Source organism: Melanotaenia boesemani, chromosome 3, assembly GCF_017639745.1.
Source record: "Melanotaenia boesemani isolate fMelBoe1 chromosome 3, fMelBoe1.pri, whole genome shotgun sequence".
NCBI lineage: Eukaryota > Metazoa > Chordata > Actinopteri > Atheriniformes > Melanotaeniidae > Melanotaenia > Melanotaenia boesemani.
In genome coordinates this window covers 31,721,770-31,739,146 of record NC_055684.1, presented here as the reverse complement: position 1 = coordinate 31,739,146, position 17,377 = coordinate 31,721,770, and the positions used below count along the sequence as shown (strand labels likewise).

General features: G+C 39.1%; 2 protein-coding genes across 6 annotated transcripts; both read left to right on the top strand.

Annotated features, from left to right (window-relative positions):
- The first annotated feature begins 722 nt into the window (after positions 1–722).
- On the top strand, positions 723–6,089 carry prph (peripherin). The gene is made up of 9 exons (XM_041981250.1): positions 723–1,276; positions 2,867–2,927; positions 3,222–3,317; positions 3,581–3,745; positions 3,834–3,959; positions 4,051–4,271; positions 4,495–4,547; positions 5,210–5,283; positions 5,411–6,089. Exons 1-9 carry the CDS (start codon positions 729–731, stop codon positions 5,471–5,473), a joined length of 1,407 nt encoding a protein of 468 aa, XP_041837184.1. The 5' UTR covers positions 723–728; the 3' UTR covers positions 5,474–6,089.
- Positions 6,090–6,500: 411 nt separating this feature from the next.
- timeless (timeless circadian clock) lies at positions 6,501–16,748 on the top strand. 5 transcript variants are annotated; one of them, XM_041981248.1, is made up of 30 exons: positions 6,501–6,649; positions 7,164–7,275; positions 7,373–7,526; positions 7,733–7,847; positions 7,978–8,040; positions 8,161–8,262; positions 8,377–8,532; positions 8,615–8,748; positions 9,721–9,808; positions 9,924–10,100; positions 10,196–10,413; positions 10,495–10,598; positions 10,750–10,919; positions 11,007–11,132; positions 11,245–11,396; positions 11,676–11,773; positions 11,851–11,968; positions 12,108–12,309; positions 12,420–12,559; positions 12,709–12,788; positions 12,917–13,040; positions 13,409–13,491; positions 13,608–13,762; positions 13,903–14,134; positions 14,266–14,334; positions 14,513–14,631; positions 14,766–15,024; positions 15,802–15,853; positions 15,951–16,030; positions 16,161–16,748. In XM_041981248.1, the coding sequence occupies exons 2-30, from the start codon at positions 7,194–7,196 to the stop codon at positions 16,289–16,291; spliced, it is 3,783 nt and encodes a 1,260-aa protein (XP_041837182.1). In that variant the 5' UTR covers positions 6,501–6,649; positions 7,164–7,193; the 3' UTR covers positions 16,292–16,748. The 5 variants fall into 5 exon arrangements, with proteins under 5 accessions (XP_041837182.1, XP_041837180.1, XP_041837181.1 ...); XM_041981246.1 differs by having other exon boundaries at positions 7,121–7,275; XM_041981247.1 differs by having other exon boundaries at positions 6,501–6,654.
- Positions 16,749–17,377: the final 629 nt, after the last annotated feature.

Sequence of the window (17,377 nt, the reverse complement as noted above, 5' to 3'; positions counted from 1 at the left end):
TGCTTTTCCAAAGGGATAAAATAACTGCAGAGTCATGGCTCTGCTACAGACGGTCAGAATATCAATAAAGTATTCCATTACTGTAAAAGGAGAAACAGACAGAGAGGAGAGAGGCAGGGAGACAAATGGAGGTGGAAAAGAATCAAATCAATGCATTCATGTGATCCACTTTAGGTTAGAATTTCAAATTATCTTATTGGGAACAGGGAAACCAAACCCTTGACAGATACATTTGATAGTGATTTTAAGATAAGCTGTGAGTAACATCATATATAAATGCATGTATAGGAGTCATATGGAGACACAAAACTGACTGAGCAAGCACCTGACAAAGTGACAATGAGGATAGAAATCAAGGAGAGGAGGAGTGGTGGGCCTGAGATGACATCTTTAGTTATCAAAGCAGTGATGGGGAGGCTAGTCTGGCTTCCTGCCAAGTGTTCTGGTTAAAAGGATGGAAAGTTGCGACTGAGACAGAGCTGATGAAAGCACAGAGAGAGGCAGGGACTATCTCTGAGAGGTAGGGAGTGGCCAAAGCTTGTATGCCGAGTGACTGAGAAGGGAAGGCTCCATGTGGGTGGGGTGAGGAAAAATGAGGGAGGGGGGAGTTGTGATGCTGATGGGCCTGAGTGCATATAAACCCAGTGCACTCTTCAGTCGGATGTCCTGTTGCTTCAGAAGCATCTCGTAGCCTTCAGCTCTCCACCTTTCCAGAAACCAGAGCAACCATGAGCCATTCTTCAATGCATACCTCTACCTCTTACAGGCGCACTTTTGGAAGCCCACATCCCATCTCAATGACTTCCTACTCCCCCGTGTCCTCTCGCATGCCCATTTCTACAGGGCGCTACATGCGTTCAATGTCACCCGTGATGGCATCCCGATCCACCACCTACCACCAACAGCGTTCTCGCCCCACCCCCCAGCCCCCTCGTCTCTCCTACGACAAGGTGGACTTCACCTTGGCTGAAGCCATCAATCAAGAGTTCCTCACCACCCGCAGCAATGAGAAAGCTGAGCTGCAGGAGCTCAATGACCGCTTTGCCAGCTTCATCGAGAAGGTACGATACCTGGAGCAGCAGAACAGTGGACTGCAGCAGGAGCTCAACCAGTACAAAGGCCAGCAGCAGCAAGGTCAGCCAAACCGGGCCTCTGAGCTCTTCCAGGAGGAGCTGAGGGAGCTGAGGCGCCAGCTGGATGCAGTCGGCAAAGAGAGGGACCAATATCAGCTGGAGAGGGACAACGTGGCCGAAGACCTGGCCCTTCTCAAGCAGAGGTTAGTATCAGATAGATAGATAGATAGATAGATAGATAGATAGATAGATAGATAGATAGATAGATAGATAGATAGATAGATAGATAGATAGAGAGAGAGAGAGAGAGAGATAGATAGATAGATAGATAGATAGATAGATAGATAGATAGATAGATAGATAGATAGATAGATAGATAGATAGATAGATAGATAGATAGAGAGAACGACAGACAGACAGACAGACTGACAGTTAGTTTTCTTTTGATTGAAATATTCAATTGTTTTCTTATTGTTGGTCTCATGTATTATTTCTTCTGTGTGCACATCTATGTGTGTGAAAATGACCACCATCACATTTTTCATCCACACTTTTATAACATCCCATCTATGGTCCATGGTCATGTATAAAGACCTTAAGTATGAGTAAAATGCAATGAAGTTGATGGTTTAGGGTGTGGCACAAGAGCAGCAGCATGGCAGGGATGCTACAGTCTGCATCATGTGTGCAGGTTGCTTTACTGGATGCCTCATGAGCTGGAGGGTTTGATTAATCTAAGTACATGATAGCAAAGTGAGCAACAGACAACTGTGTCTCAGAGATTGATGCCAAATTCAGTCAGGGTTCCTTAGACAACACAAGTTTATAGACTTTTAGTAACGCTAAGACAATGATGCATGCATGCAGGAAGATAAGGAAAGAAAGGAGGAGGATGGAGGGACCGAACGATGGGTGGGGTCAGCTGAGAAGCTGGAAGGAAAGGGAGAGGGCATAGGACAAGAGGGAAAGAGGTTGGGTGTCAGGCATGGAGAGAATAGTCAGGAAAAATCAATGTGATTCAATGACTCCATTAGGTGTGTTTTGAATGTCCCTCTGTGCTGATGGGATGGTGCCAGAGAGCCCATTAGGACAAAAGGGCCCCGTGTAATGCAGCATGAATTAAAGATGAGGAACCAGGACCCACTAATCTACTTTATGTCCAGCCTGGCAGGACCTCTGTCTAAGAAAATAAATGAATCTGGGTTCAAATGCACATCTGCAGATTCAGCTAATCAGTCAGAAAAAGTTAGCAGAGAAGGAGCAAACTTACACGTTATCCATAATGGTATTACTGTTGTTAATTCATTATAGTGAGCACTTTATTTCAAGATGACAAGAAGTCTGGGTTGAAATGGAATTAAACACATTTTTTTATTCATTTCAGTTCTCTGCTGATTTTTACTTTGCAGTCTGAAGATATCTGAATTAGCCATGTTTTATCCACAACTCTAAAATGTTGCATGGAAATACTCTTTTAAAACAACCTGGTTGTGCCTGTGCAGATGACCTTATTGAACTGGAGAGATGCCACATTTGTTGAAAGGAGTGGTTGCTGGTCCCAGTGGGCAAACTCCCAAAATCCTTTTAACCAAATGATTGATCCAGGAAGCTTTTTGCCAGCTGATGCCCTGGTGCAAAGCTAGTCAGGAAGGAGATCCTGGTCCAAAACTAAAAAAGAGTTGGCCTGTTATTCACTCTCCCCTTTTGTTTAATTAAATCATTTTTTGCTTTCTTGTTTTTTAAAGGAAATTCTTGTATCTATTGGATGTTTTGAAATATTTTGTCGTTTTTAGGTTGGATGAAGAAGCCCAGAAGAGGGCGGATGCTGAGAGCAACCTGGTTGCCTTCCGCAAGGTAAAAACAGCTCACCAGATCACCATTAAAAAAAAAACTAATTACAATGTCCTCAATCCCAAATAATGAGTCTAAACAGTTTACTTTGCTTTACAACATTTCCATAACATTGTCACAAAAGCATGAAATACCAGCATGAAAAATATATTACTTTGGCTCCATAAAATGTAAATTAATTGAATTGAATAGAAGTAAAAATAATCTAATCAAATGCAGTCTAGTTGTTCTGTTTTGTGGAGTTTACGCATTTAGCTTCATCCCCCTCTTTTTCTTTTTGTCTCACAAAACAACAAGGATGTGGATGATGCTACATTGTCCCGCTTGGAGCTGGAGAGAAAGATTGAATCTCTAATGGATGAAATTGAATTCTTGAAGAAACTCCATGATGAAGTAAGTGATGCAATCTCTGCATCTCCTGACCATGCAAAGAAATGGTGACGTAGCTAAAGAAAGTAGCTACGTCACCACTTACATGAGTTTTTTGCTTCAGGTGCATTTTCAATGAGGCGCCACTTGCAAAACATTCAAAAACAGTGAAAGAAATAGGAAAGAAATATTTTGCTTTCATTGGCTTATAAATCAATGAAAGATTCTTGTACAGATCTTACAATGTCTATGTATGTCTGTTTGCGCTCCATTGCACATATATTCAGGAAATCCAGGATGTACAAGTGAGTGTCCAAACCCATCAGCTGAAGATGGAGGTGGACAACAGCGCCAGGCCAGACCTCACTGCTGCTCTGAGGGACATCCGTGCCCAATATGAGACCATTGCCTTAAAGAATATGCAAGAATCTGAGGATTGGTACAAGTCCAAGGTGGGCAAATAGACAAAAACACTTACAGACACATGTGAACATACATTAATTTTTTTTTGTGTGTGTGCCTATTCTTTTGTTCTTGCAGTTTGCTGATTTGACTGAGTCTGCAAAGCGCAACACTGATGCTCTGAGGCAGGCAAAGCAGGAGGCCAATGAGTCCAGGAGGCAGATTCAAGCTCTTAACTGTGAAATTGATGCCCTGAAGAACACAGTGAGACAAAAATTCACCTCCTGTGAAAAGCAAATGCTTTATACATTAAAAACAGGGCCTAATTTTTTTCTAATCTGACGTATTTTCTCAGAACGAAGCTCTGCTGAGGCAGATGCGTGAAATGGAGGATCAGTTTGGCAATGAGATTGGCAACTACCAGGACAATGTAGGCAGACTGGAGGAGGAAATTCGCCACCTGAAAGAGGAGATGGCTCGCCACCTTCGGGAGTACCAGGACCTCCTCAATGTCAAAATGGCTCTGGACATTGAAATCGCCACTTACCGCAAACTGCTGGAAGGGGAGGAGAGCAGGTAGGAAGAACATTCATGATTTGTATTTTTCACTGATTTTCTCAGGTAATTTCATGCAACATAGGCAGCATATTGAATATGATGCTGTTTTATTTTCTGTTATTTAGCCTTTTGTCCTAGTCAAAGGAAGCCTTAGAGTTATATGTGTCAAACATCTGCATAAATGGAACAAATCACTATTTATTAAAGTATGAAGGGTTTAATTTTTTTATTTTCCTCTTAGGATTTCTGTTCCCATCCTCCATATTGGGATGAGCAATCACCTTGGTGAACGAGGTAAGACAAAATGAAAGTCAAATAATTTTGTAGGTGAAACTTTATATCATAGTTAGGAACTGGCAAACCTTTTCTGGAAGAATTGTCTCTTTACTGAATGACCGTTCTTTATCATGTTAGCTTAATTTTTGAGGAAATTGGTAATGAAATTGGCTTTGGGGATGGCTCTAAATACTACAATATCCATGAGCCTCAGCTGCTGGTGCAATGAAGAGGAAGCCATTTGGGTGCACAAATCAGACTTCAAAATGATTGTTTGCTGCAGCAAGTACAAAAGCACAGAGTCCAAAAACTGTTTAATCAAAGAATTGTTCTTCTTTTTTTTTTTTAAATCAACTATTTATCTTTGGGCTGATCATTAAATCAGGAACATTTTAGATTAATGTGACAAACAGAAGTGGCTACTTGTCTGAGCACATTGAGAACTACATCAACAGGGAGTGGTTGTGACTTTTTCTTCCAGATCTTGAGTTGCTGAAAATTCATCATTATAACTCCACACAGTTTATTACTGTTCAATAACAATTCTGTATATGACTGATGGTTAGTGATGCAACCAGCTAGTGGGAAAAAAGTAACAGAAAAGCAAAACTGTATTTTATAAATGCAGATGTGTCTGAATTTTAAAAAAATCTGGAGCATTTTAATCTGTCTTTTTGCAGACTATGAAAAAACTCCAGATACCATGGGCAAGAGGACTGTGGTGATTAAGACAGTGGAGACTAGAGATGGAGAGGTACAATGATTTATACAAAAATTACATAATGACTAAGAACTTATCCAAATTTAGCTAATTTACCATTAGTTTGAGTGGAAATCTCAGACAAATTGTAAACAAACTTGGGTTTTTGTGTCTTTATCAGGTGGTGAAGGAATCAAGGAGGGAGAAGGAAAGTGACTCTGGTAAAACTGACAAGGACAATTAGATGGAAGCTCATTAAATAATGTGAAGGCCAGCGCCATGATATAGGGGGGAAAAATAGAAAGCTGAACAATAGAAAACAACAAATGTGATTTATTTAGTCCTCATTCCCATTAGTGATGTGTTTCATTGTCTAGCAATGTGTCTTTCAGCATCGGTGCAACGTTGGACGAATTATTTTGGACAGTGTCACTTTGGTGCTACTTAAGCCACCCAACTTTTGCTGAACCTAACCTGTGTCATCTGTAGGGCTATGCAAAGCCACTTTATTAATGTACCACTTGAGGCCTTGTTTTACAGTGCAATCCCGTGGAATCCTTAGATGACCACAAATTTATAGCAGAGAATTAAATTACAGACAGAAACAGGTAGTTTAAATCCAGGATTTTAGTAGTTTGTGTCATAATATGACTCACTAAATATACCTTCTGACACTGCCCTTTGGCCAACACACCTTAAATAACAGACCAAGATTAACTTAATCTGACTGCTTTCGTTTTTAGAAGCTTTGCTATGCTCGTCTTATGCTGACCACCTTTTCACCAAGGAATTGGGAGAATAAATAAACTGAAAAGATCTTTGCAGAATGTGCTTTGTAATGATGTGTGTAACTTGCACGATTGATGAAAGAAATTGTACATGCAAATAAACCCTGCTGGAGAAAATATTTGTTGTCTGTCTATATTAATATTGCTATCATGGTACTTGATATGTTCATACAATTATTTATTAATTCCTCCTCTTTTGTATGCAAGCAAGATCTCTACTACTTGAAAAAAGGGGAGAGAGGGTGGTAAGTAATCGAATTGCTCCAATGCATGCAAGATCCGCATATTAACAAGCCACTATGATGTCAAAATCTCCTCTAAATGGTTTTCTATTTTGCAAGTTTGCTGGCATGTATGTAAAGCATAGCCAGTACAATAAGAAAGTTAATAATGTAACCATAACAGTGAACCTTGCCTGAAGTACAAAACTCAGGGCGCAAAATCTTTTTCGATGACGAAATTCTACATCCGCTTCCTGTGTTTTCGCTCGCTGTCTTGGCGCGAGACTTGTTCGAGTTGTTTGGATTGGAAGACAGCAAGTCAGCTTTAATTTTATACGAATGGAAAAGGGTTTCATTTTATTCCTTGGCAGTTGTTAAAGGCGGCATCCGGAGCGTGACGATACCCAAACAGTGTGGTTGGTTTGTTTCTTATCTGAACCAGTTCTGTAGTCAGTCATTCCGCTGTCAGTGGTGCTGTAAGCTAACTGCTCCAACTGCTTTATATTAGTCGTGCTTGCGGAGAGTTAACTGTTGTGTTTCCAGATATACTCGCAAAAATAAATCGTAAAGTTTTCTGTCAGTTTCAACTTTGACTAATTAACCTGAAGTTTAAATTATTGATCTGTTTTTGTAGTCCTTGATTTGGTTTTAGTGGGAAGTTTAAATAAGCTTAGCACAAAAAGTAAGAAAAGTTGTGTTTGGTCAATTTCTTATCTCCTTTAATAATACGAACATGGACTGTATTATACATAATTGGAAAGTTATACTTAACTATAGAGGTGACTAATCAGACAGTGTATCATCCTCCATTTGACAATATTTTGTGGATTAACCAGATCCCAAAGAATGACACACAAATGTAAATCTTCTTTTGTTTACCAGACGTCTGAACCTGGCTGATCAGGCTAAACCTCTGTAATTTAAGGCCAGCTGACACTGTATAAACTTATTCGGGATGAACTGTGAACTTCTAGCAACATGCAGTGCACTTGGTTATCTGGAAGGAGACACCTATCACAAGGAGGCAGATTGCTTAGGTAAGTGATTTTTAAATTATAACAAAAAATGTTTGTTTTTTTTAGGAGGGAGGGTATAAAGAAAAGCCAGATTTAAATAATTTTTTATGTGATGCAGAGAGTGTGAAGGACTTGATCCGGTATTTACGTTATGAGGACGACACCCGTGATGTCCGCCAGCAGCTGGGTGATAGCCAGATTGTCCAGAATGACCTTCTGCCCATTATCATTCAGTATAGACAAGACAAATCCTTATTTGATGCCTGCATCAGGTATGGACCCCAAAAGTTCACTGTCCAAAATATAAATATATTCTCATGGTGTCTCTTCGTTGAGTATTATCATCACAGAGAGGCATCATGTCATTGTTACTCTGACACAAAATATTGGTTTGGCAGATATGTTTTTTTTAATTAAACCTTTGTAAGTTGGTAATAGAACTTATTTGATTACATAAATTTTCTGTGTTTCTCTTCAGGCTCATGGTCAACCTTACTCAGCCTGCCATGCTGTGTTTTGGTAAAATTCCAGATGATCCAGTGTTTAGGCATCACTTTCTGCAAGTGACAGCTTATTTACAAGCCTATAAAGAGGTATTTTAATAAAAATCTATTCACTAATTATGGGTTGGCTAAGTTTGCTGTTACAGCCACAATAATTACAACATGTGTTAATGTGATTGTTTGAGTGTGTGATACTATTTACATGCCCTTTTATTTTCAGGCATTTGCCAGTGAGAGGGTGTTTGGAATTTTAAGTGAGACCTTATACGACCTTCTACAACTTGTGAGTGTTTTACTTGAAGTATATGTTTATGCTCATATTGTTTCCTTTAAGTTAATGTTTGGTTGTTTTTGTTTGTTTTTTTTTCCTCTGGATTTTCTTGCTGTGCCTGCGTCCATTCAGGACTGGGAGAAGAGACAAGAAGAAGACAATCTCCTGATAGAGAGGATATTGCTGCTTGTCAGAAATGTGCTTCATGTACCTGCAGACCCTTGTGAAGAGAAGGTTTGACTTAATGGGTTTTGCCAATTCCAAGAAACTGTGTTGCACTGTTTCTTGAACTTTTTTTTTTTCATATTATTGCCTCTTCTCCCAATTTCTGGTGTTCTCTGGGTGTAGAAGGTGGACGATGATGCCAGTGTCCATGACAGGGTGCTGTGGGCCATTCACATGAGCGGTTTTGATGACCTGGTCAAGTTCCTGGCGTCGGCCCAGAGTGAGCAGCAGTGGAGTATGCATGTGTTGGATATAATCTCACTCATGTTCAGAGACCAGGTTAGACTAATGAATTTTTGGCATACTGCAAGAGAGATTTTGATCTGTTCTGTGCTACAGCCCCTTTTGTTTTATTTTACAGACACCTGAAGCTTTGGTGAGCGCCGGTCATGCTCGTTCAGTAGAAGAGAAACAGAAAGACTCTCAGGAGCTGGAGGCGCTGAGGGAGAGGGAGCATGCAGAGAAACGCTCCCGCACATTTCAAAGAGGAAACAGGTATGAGTGATTTAATACTCTTTACTGTCAAGGTTTGTGTGATGGTCCATCAATTGTCCCAAGATTTTCTTCTTCCCAACCACACATAGAACAGCTTCAGCTTAGCTGTAATTAAATTTATCAGACTGTGACTGCAGGGTCAAAAGTAAAACTTCTGCTAAACTTTTTGCAACATAAGTCTCTTAAAGCTTTATTAGAATCAGTTACCTGCTGCATTTTCTATACAACCATGAGACTGCAGTCTTCACTCTTTACTACAGGCAGAACTACAATATCATTATATTCCTTTTAGAAAGGACATTGTGCTGTTAATGTGTGAATTTTGAGTTAACAACCAAATGAATTTTCCTCTGCAAGGAAAGATTTTTCATGGCTTGCATGATGTTAGAAATCTAAATTTGTACGTAACCCCATTTTTACACAAAAGCTGGGATACTATTTAAAATGTGACAGTAATTTTTAAATAATAAATTCATGTTGTCACAATATCAGGTTTTTAAATATTCACCATAAAATTGTTACAACTTGTTTTGTTTTTATTATGTTGTTTTCGGATTATGAATAGCACTTAACACAGAAGTGTTTTTATGAGCTGAGATTTAATTAGTCGTGGTTTGAATGTTTTTCCATGAACAGACTGTTCTCTGAGGAGAGATGTTGGTGATGCAGATCTGCATGAATAGTTTACAGTTTTCTGTGGGCATGTTTGTCTAAAAGTAAAACACGAATATCTCGTGTGCACAGAACATATTATTCAAATACAGTCATGCTGAGCTGAAACATAACCATGTAATGGAAAAGCAGCATAATTAGATTAAAGGGGTAGTGCACCCAAAAAATGTGTTTTTTGAGCTGTAAACAGCACAATATACTGTTGATAAAATTATTATTTTTTTAATTTTTCTTTATTATTTATTCTCTGTCTTCCTGTTCTTTTTACCATCTGTGTGTTGTTTCTGGTGTTTTTTTCAGACACTCCCGCTTCAGAGGGTCTTATGTTGTTCAAGGCCTCAAGGCAATCGGGGACAAAGATTTGATCTATCACAGAAATATTCACAACGTGAGTAATGCAGCTTCCATATAGAATCTCGTCTTCATTGGTGAGAAATCCAAACCTTGTGAGTGGTGCCTACAACAGCAATTATCTCAAGATGTATTTACTCTTCATCTTTTAGTTCAACAATTACACTCATGACACTGACAAAACAGTGAGACGTGTTCCCAAGCGGAATAGAAAGGCCCAGGAATGTAAGGACAAGCGGCGCTCAGCCTTAAATGTTCGACTTTTCCTGCGAGAATTTTGTGTGGACTTCTTGGAAAACTGCTACAATCGACTCATGTACCTTGTTAAGGTCAGCCACCACAACATGAATGACTTTCATGCTCTTCATTGGCAAACATTTCACATTATGTTCTAGAGTTGTGTTTTTCCATGTCTCCTCTACAGGAAAGTCTGATTCGAGAGCAGACGCAGCAACACGATGAGACGTATTACCTCTGGGCTCTCAGCTTTTTCATGGCTTTCAACCGTGGCAACGGTTTCCGTGCAGATTTAGTTTCTGAGACCATGTCTATTCGTACTTTTCATTTTATTGAACGCAACATTACCAACTACTATGAGATGCTGTTAACAGACCGCAGAGAGGCAACGTCTTGGTCCCGCAGGTAAGATCGCCAGGAAACAGCTGAGTTATGGCAACAAATACAAACTTTTTCAAATTTCATTAATATTTTTTGCTTTTTTAGGATGCACTTGGCACTAAAGGCATATCAAGAATTGCTGTTAACTGTGAATGAGATGGACCGCTCACATGATGAAAGCATCCGTCAGAGCTCCAATGTTATTAAAAGTAATAATATTCTAATTCTGATAACTGATTTAAGATTACAGTTGACTTAGAAAGTACAGTAAAAATATACACATAGAATTAGAATTAAATCATTGTTTGTATCTTTAAATATAGAAAAGTGTTTACTTAATTTGTTTACTATCTACTTAAGGTAACATATTCTACCTGATGGAGTACAGGGAGATTTTTCTGACTTTGCTAAGAAAGTACGATGAAACCAAACAACCTCACTCCTACCTCAAAGACCTGGTGGAGTCAACACATCTCTTTTTGCGCATGTTGGAACGCTTCTGCAAAGGTCGGAGAAACTTGATTGTGCAGGTAAGTTCTGTGCTCTCTGTAGACGTCTGGAGGCTTTTGCTCTTAGACCATCTTTGAGCTCTTAACATCTTCCTTTATTAACTGCAGAGGAAGAGGGTGAAACGGAAGAAGTCTCAGAATAAAAAAAAGGGGTCTGCACCAGAAACTAGTCCAGAAGTCCTTGAAGAGACCTGGAAGATTGTGGAGGAAGAACTGAAGACAACAGGGTTTCAGGTAAGTGAGAAGTAGTGTTCAGTGTTCAAAAAGCAAATCGGACTGATGCTGATGAACTGGTGCTGAAATAAAACCATCTTTGGTTCAGAGTTAGAATGTCTTTTGTCTGCAGTTGTCAGAGTCTGTAATTGAAAACATCGTACCATTTGATGCCACCTCTGAAACTCCTCTTGAGGAGCAGCGCACTGAGGCTATGGTGCGAGTACAAGATGCTTTGCTTGCAAGGTTGGGACCAGAATCTCTGGGGCTGCTGCGTGCTGCCAGGTAAGCAAGTATCGTCTTTAATTTTTTTTGTACTTCTTTGTCACTGTTTTAAAAACAGCTAAAAACCATTTAGCAGCTGTAGGATTTTCCATGAATGTCCACAAGTACAGGCATGAATTTGACATGCGTTATTTAAAGGTGAATTCAAATATCTTGAATATCCTTTTATCATAATTTTAGCAGATGATTTACTTTAAAGATTGTCTTAAATGAATCCAGTTTTCAAACTGATCACACATGTCCCAGTTATTTATGGGAGATTTTTCTTGTCATGTTCAGGGAGGTTTGGCCGGAGGGTGACGTGTTCGGTTCAGCTGATGTGGAACCTGAAGAGGAACTAGAACTTCTGAAGCAAATCCTCCATGCCAACCTGCCAAGTAGGTTGTTAGATGTATTTTTCTTCCTTTGTTCCACTGCATCAATGCAGCATTTCAACCACAACTTTTAATTTCAGGGTCATCTCCTGAGATTCTGATGGAGGAGGACGATGATGGTGCCGAGATAGAAGAGGAAGAGTACGAGCCTGTCCAGGTTTCTGAAACAGAATTCAACCTTCTGGACTTTATCAAAAGGTGAACAATCATAATAACTTATGCCTTGTCTTTTATGAAGGTTCTCATGATAATAATCTGCTAGAACAAGCCAAATACAGCTTCTGAACTGGGTTGCAACTCCTAGTGACGCTTTTGTCTTCTCTCTTTGCCCTGATAGATTTGCCAACCCCAGCATTGTGCGTCCATACCTTCTCCTATTAAAATCCTATTCAAAAAACACACCCCACACAAACCACTGCATTGCTCGAATGCTGCACCGCTTGGCTGTTGACCTGAAAATGGACGCCCTGCTCTACCAGTTGTCAGTCTTCCACCTTTTCAACAAAATCCTGAGCGACCCCGCTGCAGCCGCTTACAAGGTACAGCTAGAACACGAGAAAAATAAAGTGCTGTCAAGCTGCCATTAAATGACATAAAGCCCACTGTCATTTATACAGAAATTCTCCTCCTTTTTCCCTCCATTTCACAGGAACTAGTGACCTTTGCCAAGCATGTGCTGAACCATTTCTTTTCTGTGGCAGCACAAAACAACAAGGCATATGTTGAACTGCTTTTCTGGAAAAATGTGGGGGCTGCACGTGAGATGACAGAAGGCTACAGCAAAGAAGGGTGGATGATCTCTTTTATTTATATTTATATGATAATCTGAGCCATGCTTAGCTGGCTATTGTTACAGGTTAAATATGCATTTGTGTATAAAAGTAAGGCTTTTACATCTCATGTTTAATGTATATGTCTTTCTGTCTTAAATATGTCAGAGAGGGAAAGAAACCAACGTGGACTGAAGAGGAGGAAGAGGAGCTGCGTAAACTATACATGGAGCATCGTGATTCTGAAGGTTTGCTTTCCATTTATTTGTTGTTTGCACATCTTTTCTGATAGCTGTGTTATAAGTTGAAAATTTAGCCTCATACTGTGAACTGAAAGGTCTAAGTTTTGTCACCGACTGTACCTTCTGGTGCTTAGTGCCGGACATAGTGGAGACTCTGCTGCCTTTACTCAGCAACAGCAACCGCACTCGACGACAAGTCGTGACACAACTGGTGCATATGGGCCTTGCTGACAATGCTAAAGAACTGAAGAAACAGAAGTATGTATCCTTGTTTATGTAAATAAAGCAAAATTATATTAAAGAGGGCAATATACCAACCCTGTTTCCAGAAAAGTTGATAAATTTTCTAAAAACGCAATTATTTAACACGCAGTCAAAAGAAAGTATTTTCTGTGTTCACTGACCAACTTAACTGTGTATTTTGATTATATTAACAAATATAGAATCCGATACTACAGCCCCCTAAATAAATCTCTCTTTGTCTACCTACCAACATTTTTCTGTTAAATATTTAAATTATTTTATATTTTATAAATACAATGAAGTTGGTCAGTGAACAGTTTTCTGGAAATTTGCTTTTAACATTTGTAAAGACTGTTGTAAAAGACTATCTTTTCTATTTAAAGGAAAGGTACACGAATTGTACTGTGGACAGAGGAGCAGGAAGAAGAGCTGCACATGCTCTTTGAAGAGTACAAAGACTCTGACGGTACTAGAAGCTCGAGTAGATCATTGTGGTTTAAACATTCTTGTACAAGAATCTGAAACACTGCGTGGTTTATTAGGTGGCTTCTAAGTGATTAAAAATTAATTGTGTTTACACAGATGTGCTGGGGAACATCTTAAAGAAGCTCACAGCTAAGCGATCCCGTGGACGTGTGGTGGACAAGCTGCTTAGCATGGGTTTGGTGTCCGAGAGACGAGAACTTTATAAGAAAAGAAGCCGCAGTGCTCAAGGAAAGAGCTCTGGACAGGCAATGGTTGAGTTACTTTAAACATACTTAAAACGCTTTTCCTCTAATACACAAATGTTTGAAGTAAAGATGCAGTCAAAATCTCTCTCTCTATATTATATGTATCTTATGTTTCTACAGTGAATGTTTTATGTTTTCTGTTGCAGACTGAAGAAGAATTCTTAGCTGAAATGACCCAAGATGCCCTCGATGATTCAGTGGACAAAGATGATGATGAGGAGGAGGAGGAGGGTGAGCATGATTCTGAAGACCACGAGGAAGATAAAGAGGAGGAAAGAGAAAATTCCCAAAATAGTGGAATAAAGAGCCAAAGCTTTCACCTCACAGTAGAGAGAAGAGCTGACATATGTGCCATGGTTAATGCGCTACATGAGGAAGGTGAGCCAAAGCTGTCAGACGATGGTGATGATAATATTTTACACAGCTGATTTATCAAAGCTTTCAGTATCATTTGTAAAAAAAAATATTTATGAGCTCATAACAGTTTAATCTTTTCTTTTAAATAAAAGGCATGTCTGGACCCTTGTTGTGGCTACAGAACTGTCTCAACAAAACAGCAAAGGACCGAAAAGATGATGGTGAGCATCAACTGAACAAAGATACCTGTATTCAAACTTTTGATAGTTATTTCTGCAAAACCTTGCTGAGGATTTTGGGAAGGCTCAACAGAGGTTTTGAAACGTGTGAAAAACCCTATTTTAATTATTTAATTATCAATTTAATTAGTATTAAGTAAGTTTTTGGTCTGTTTCCCAGGCGTATCCCAGCCTGTTCCACTTGTTCCTCTGGCTGAGGCAAATGAAGAAGCAATGGAAAACAAGAGTTTCCTGAGGCTGTTACGCAAACTGGGAATTCGACCACCTGCAAATGAACAAGTGTGTATCTGTGGCTACTTTGTGTGATATTTAATTACCATGTAACTAATGAAAACCCTGTGTTTAGCTATTTTTGTAATGATTTTAGACAGCATCAGTTTAAATTAGAATTTTTCCCACTTTTCTGTAATTAGGAGATATTCTGGAGAATCCCAGCAAAGATTAGTCCATATCAGCTCCAAAGTGCAGCTGCAGCTTTGACACCGAATGAGAAAGAACCTGAAAACAGTGAAGAGTCCAACGGGACCAGAAACCCATCAGAAGTACAGAGGCAGGAGGATGAGGAGGAGGAGGAGAAGGATGAGGAGGAGGTCTCAGGTGAACAGAGAGCTCAGACTCTCAGAGCTCTGCTGCTCGCACGCAAGAAGAAACACCACACCACTGTGGGTACAGGTATGCATGAGAGTTTAATCTGTGGTGTGCCACACGTAATTTAATTACAGCTGTCACATGGGTAAGCATTAGGTTTCATGGTGCACATAAAACTTGCTTCTTTTATAGAGGCTTGTTTTGTCTTGTCTAACGGTGGAGACTGGCTTACTTCAACTGAGTATTTCTAAATGCAAACAGTCAATGGCAATGGTTCATTTTCCTTACAAGCAGAGCTTAAAAAATATGAAAGAAATATTTTACATTTACTATTTGATGAGCTATTTTCGAAGAGCAATTCTGATTGTAAAGAAAAGATAATCCTATGATGCATCTCAAATCACAGAGGGAGAAAAACAACTTAAGGAGCAGAAACACAAAGTTTTAAGTGGAAAGTTTTTAAGATATACCATTTGAGCTCCCTTATGAGGATGTTGTCTGTTCCAATAAAATTATGTTTGCTCTTATAAAGCAAAGGCAGGAGATTAATGATAGTTTTTAATGGACTATTTAAGGTATATAAATAAATACAATCATGGACTAAGATCCCTCCATGTACATGAAGGTGAAAGCTCTGGAGGTCTGCTTTATTGAAAGCTGAATACCAAAACAGCCTAAATGAATAGGATCTTACACTTGCTCTTTTTGAGACATGGGTCTCATTCAAGATTTCTATTTTTTTTTTACTCTTGGTAACAAAGTACCAGAAAGAAGCTAAAACAATAGAAAATTTGGCCTCTTGTAATTCACGATGTGTTGATCATTTAGGTGATTTTGCTCATGAGATTCCTCTTGTTTTAGCTCCTGTGTCAGATTTGAATTCTGGTGACGATTCGGACGGTGTAGCTGAGAGGTGAGTTATCACACTATGATTTTATTTGTCAATTTAAGCAAACACCAGCAGGGACTCTTCTGAGTCGCCTTAATTCTGAACCTGTTCCTATTTACAGCAGGTCTGAGGAGAAGACCTCAACTAAAAGAAGCAGAAGCAGACTTATGGATGATGATGACGATGATAAGGAGGAGACCGGTACTTATTTTGTTTTATCATGTTGCTAAGATATTTACAAACAGGGTACCCAGAGCCAGGGTATTTCTAAAATTTCTGAAACTGAATTGTTATGATGGCTGCATTGGATTGCTTATCAATTTCTTTGCAGAGGAAGACTCCAGCACTGCGAAGGATATGGACACAAACGGTGATGCAGATTCAGACAGGGAGGATATTTCTGCTCCTCTAAAACGAAGACGGAAGATGGTCTTAATTGATGAAGAGGAAGAAGAGGATTAATGGTTTTAGTTAATGGACTGCAGGCAGGAGGGTCCCTTGTGTTACTCAAAAAGGGATGCAGCCCTCTAGGGGTCAGTTTTCAGACAGCATAAAGTTTTATAAACTCAGAGTAATGGGACCTTTGTTCTCTTGTTGTGAAAACAAAGATCATATCCAGCTAATTCATTTTGTTATCTCTTTAGCTTGAAATTAATTTCTGCATTTGATTTATGATGATAGATTAGTTCTTCCAGCCCACTGTTTTTGTTAGTTATTTATATCTTAGCATTTTTTTTCTTAGCATTTTAAATGTCATTCTATTAATCAAAGCTGTATCACAACACTTATTAAAGTCAGCTGTTTCATGTTTTACTTGAATTTTGAGTCTTCCATATCTAAGAATACCTGTTTCTATCTAAGTTTTTTTTTAAATAATGTTCAATCTTGGCTTTTTATTTCTCTGTAAATTGAATCATTCAACTAAATAAATCAAATTTGTCAGATTACAGTAGTTCTGGATGTTTGTCACTTTGATGCACCACACAGTTTTAACACTAGGGGGCTGATACATCACTTTTGTCAGTCATACACAAGATTTAAGGAAGTAGACTCATATTTAACAATTTATTTTACATATTATGTGTTAAAGTATAGTTTTTGGTTTAAAAAGTGATTTTTAAGTAAGAAAAGAGATGCTTAAAGCAGGAATCTGCTTATGATAAAACTAATGTATTTTGAGTCGGGTTGCTTCCATCTGTGGATCATGCATCACGTGCACGTCTGCAGTCACTGCCTATAGTCATCAACATTTTTCCAGCTGTATGGGAGGTGGTCTGTTGTCCTCACATCTGGACCCCGTTAGTAACTTCCTGTCACAGCATCTGCTCTTCCCCCCTCCTGCAGAACCAAAAGCAGACTTGCCTATTCACAAACCCTGCTGGGAGGTGAGCACGTGAACACAGTGATGTGTGGGTGTAATTGGTGAATTTAAAAGGTTAAAGATATATCACTTCCTCTCCACTGAGAGGTGATACCCTAAATTTAAGTTTAACGTTCACAGACAGTATTCTAAACCGAGGCGTCAGTGTTGCTTCCATGTGATCAACA

What these genes read in the sequence shown, in the direction of transcription:
- prph (XM_041981250.1), top strand. Translation starts at nt 729, where the DNA reads ATGAGCCATTCTTCAATGCATACCTCTACCTCTTACAGGCGCACTTTT. An exon ending in TGAAGAAACTCCATGATGAA is followed by an intron (nt 3,318 to 3,580) that starts GTAAGTGATGCA and finishes ACATATATTCAG; the next exon opens with GAAATCCAGGATGTACAAGT. An exon ending in CAATCACCTTGGTGAACGAG is followed by an intron (nt 4,548 to 5,209) that starts GTAAGACAAAAT and finishes GTCTTTTTGCAG; the next exon opens with ACTATGAAAAAACTCCAGAT.
- timeless (XM_041981248.1), top strand. Translation starts at nt 7,194, where the DNA reads ATGAACTGTGAACTTCTAGCAACATGCAGTGCACTTGGTTATCTGGAA. An exon ending in ATCACAGAAATATTCACAAC is followed by an intron (nt 9,809 to 9,923) that starts GTGAGTAATGCA and finishes TTCATCTTTTAG; the next exon opens with TTCAACAATTACACTCATGA. An exon ending in GGAGAAACTTGATTGTGCAG is followed by an intron (nt 10,920 to 11,006) that starts GTAAGTTCTGTG and finishes TATTAACTGCAG; the next exon opens with AGGAAGAGGGTGAAACGGAA.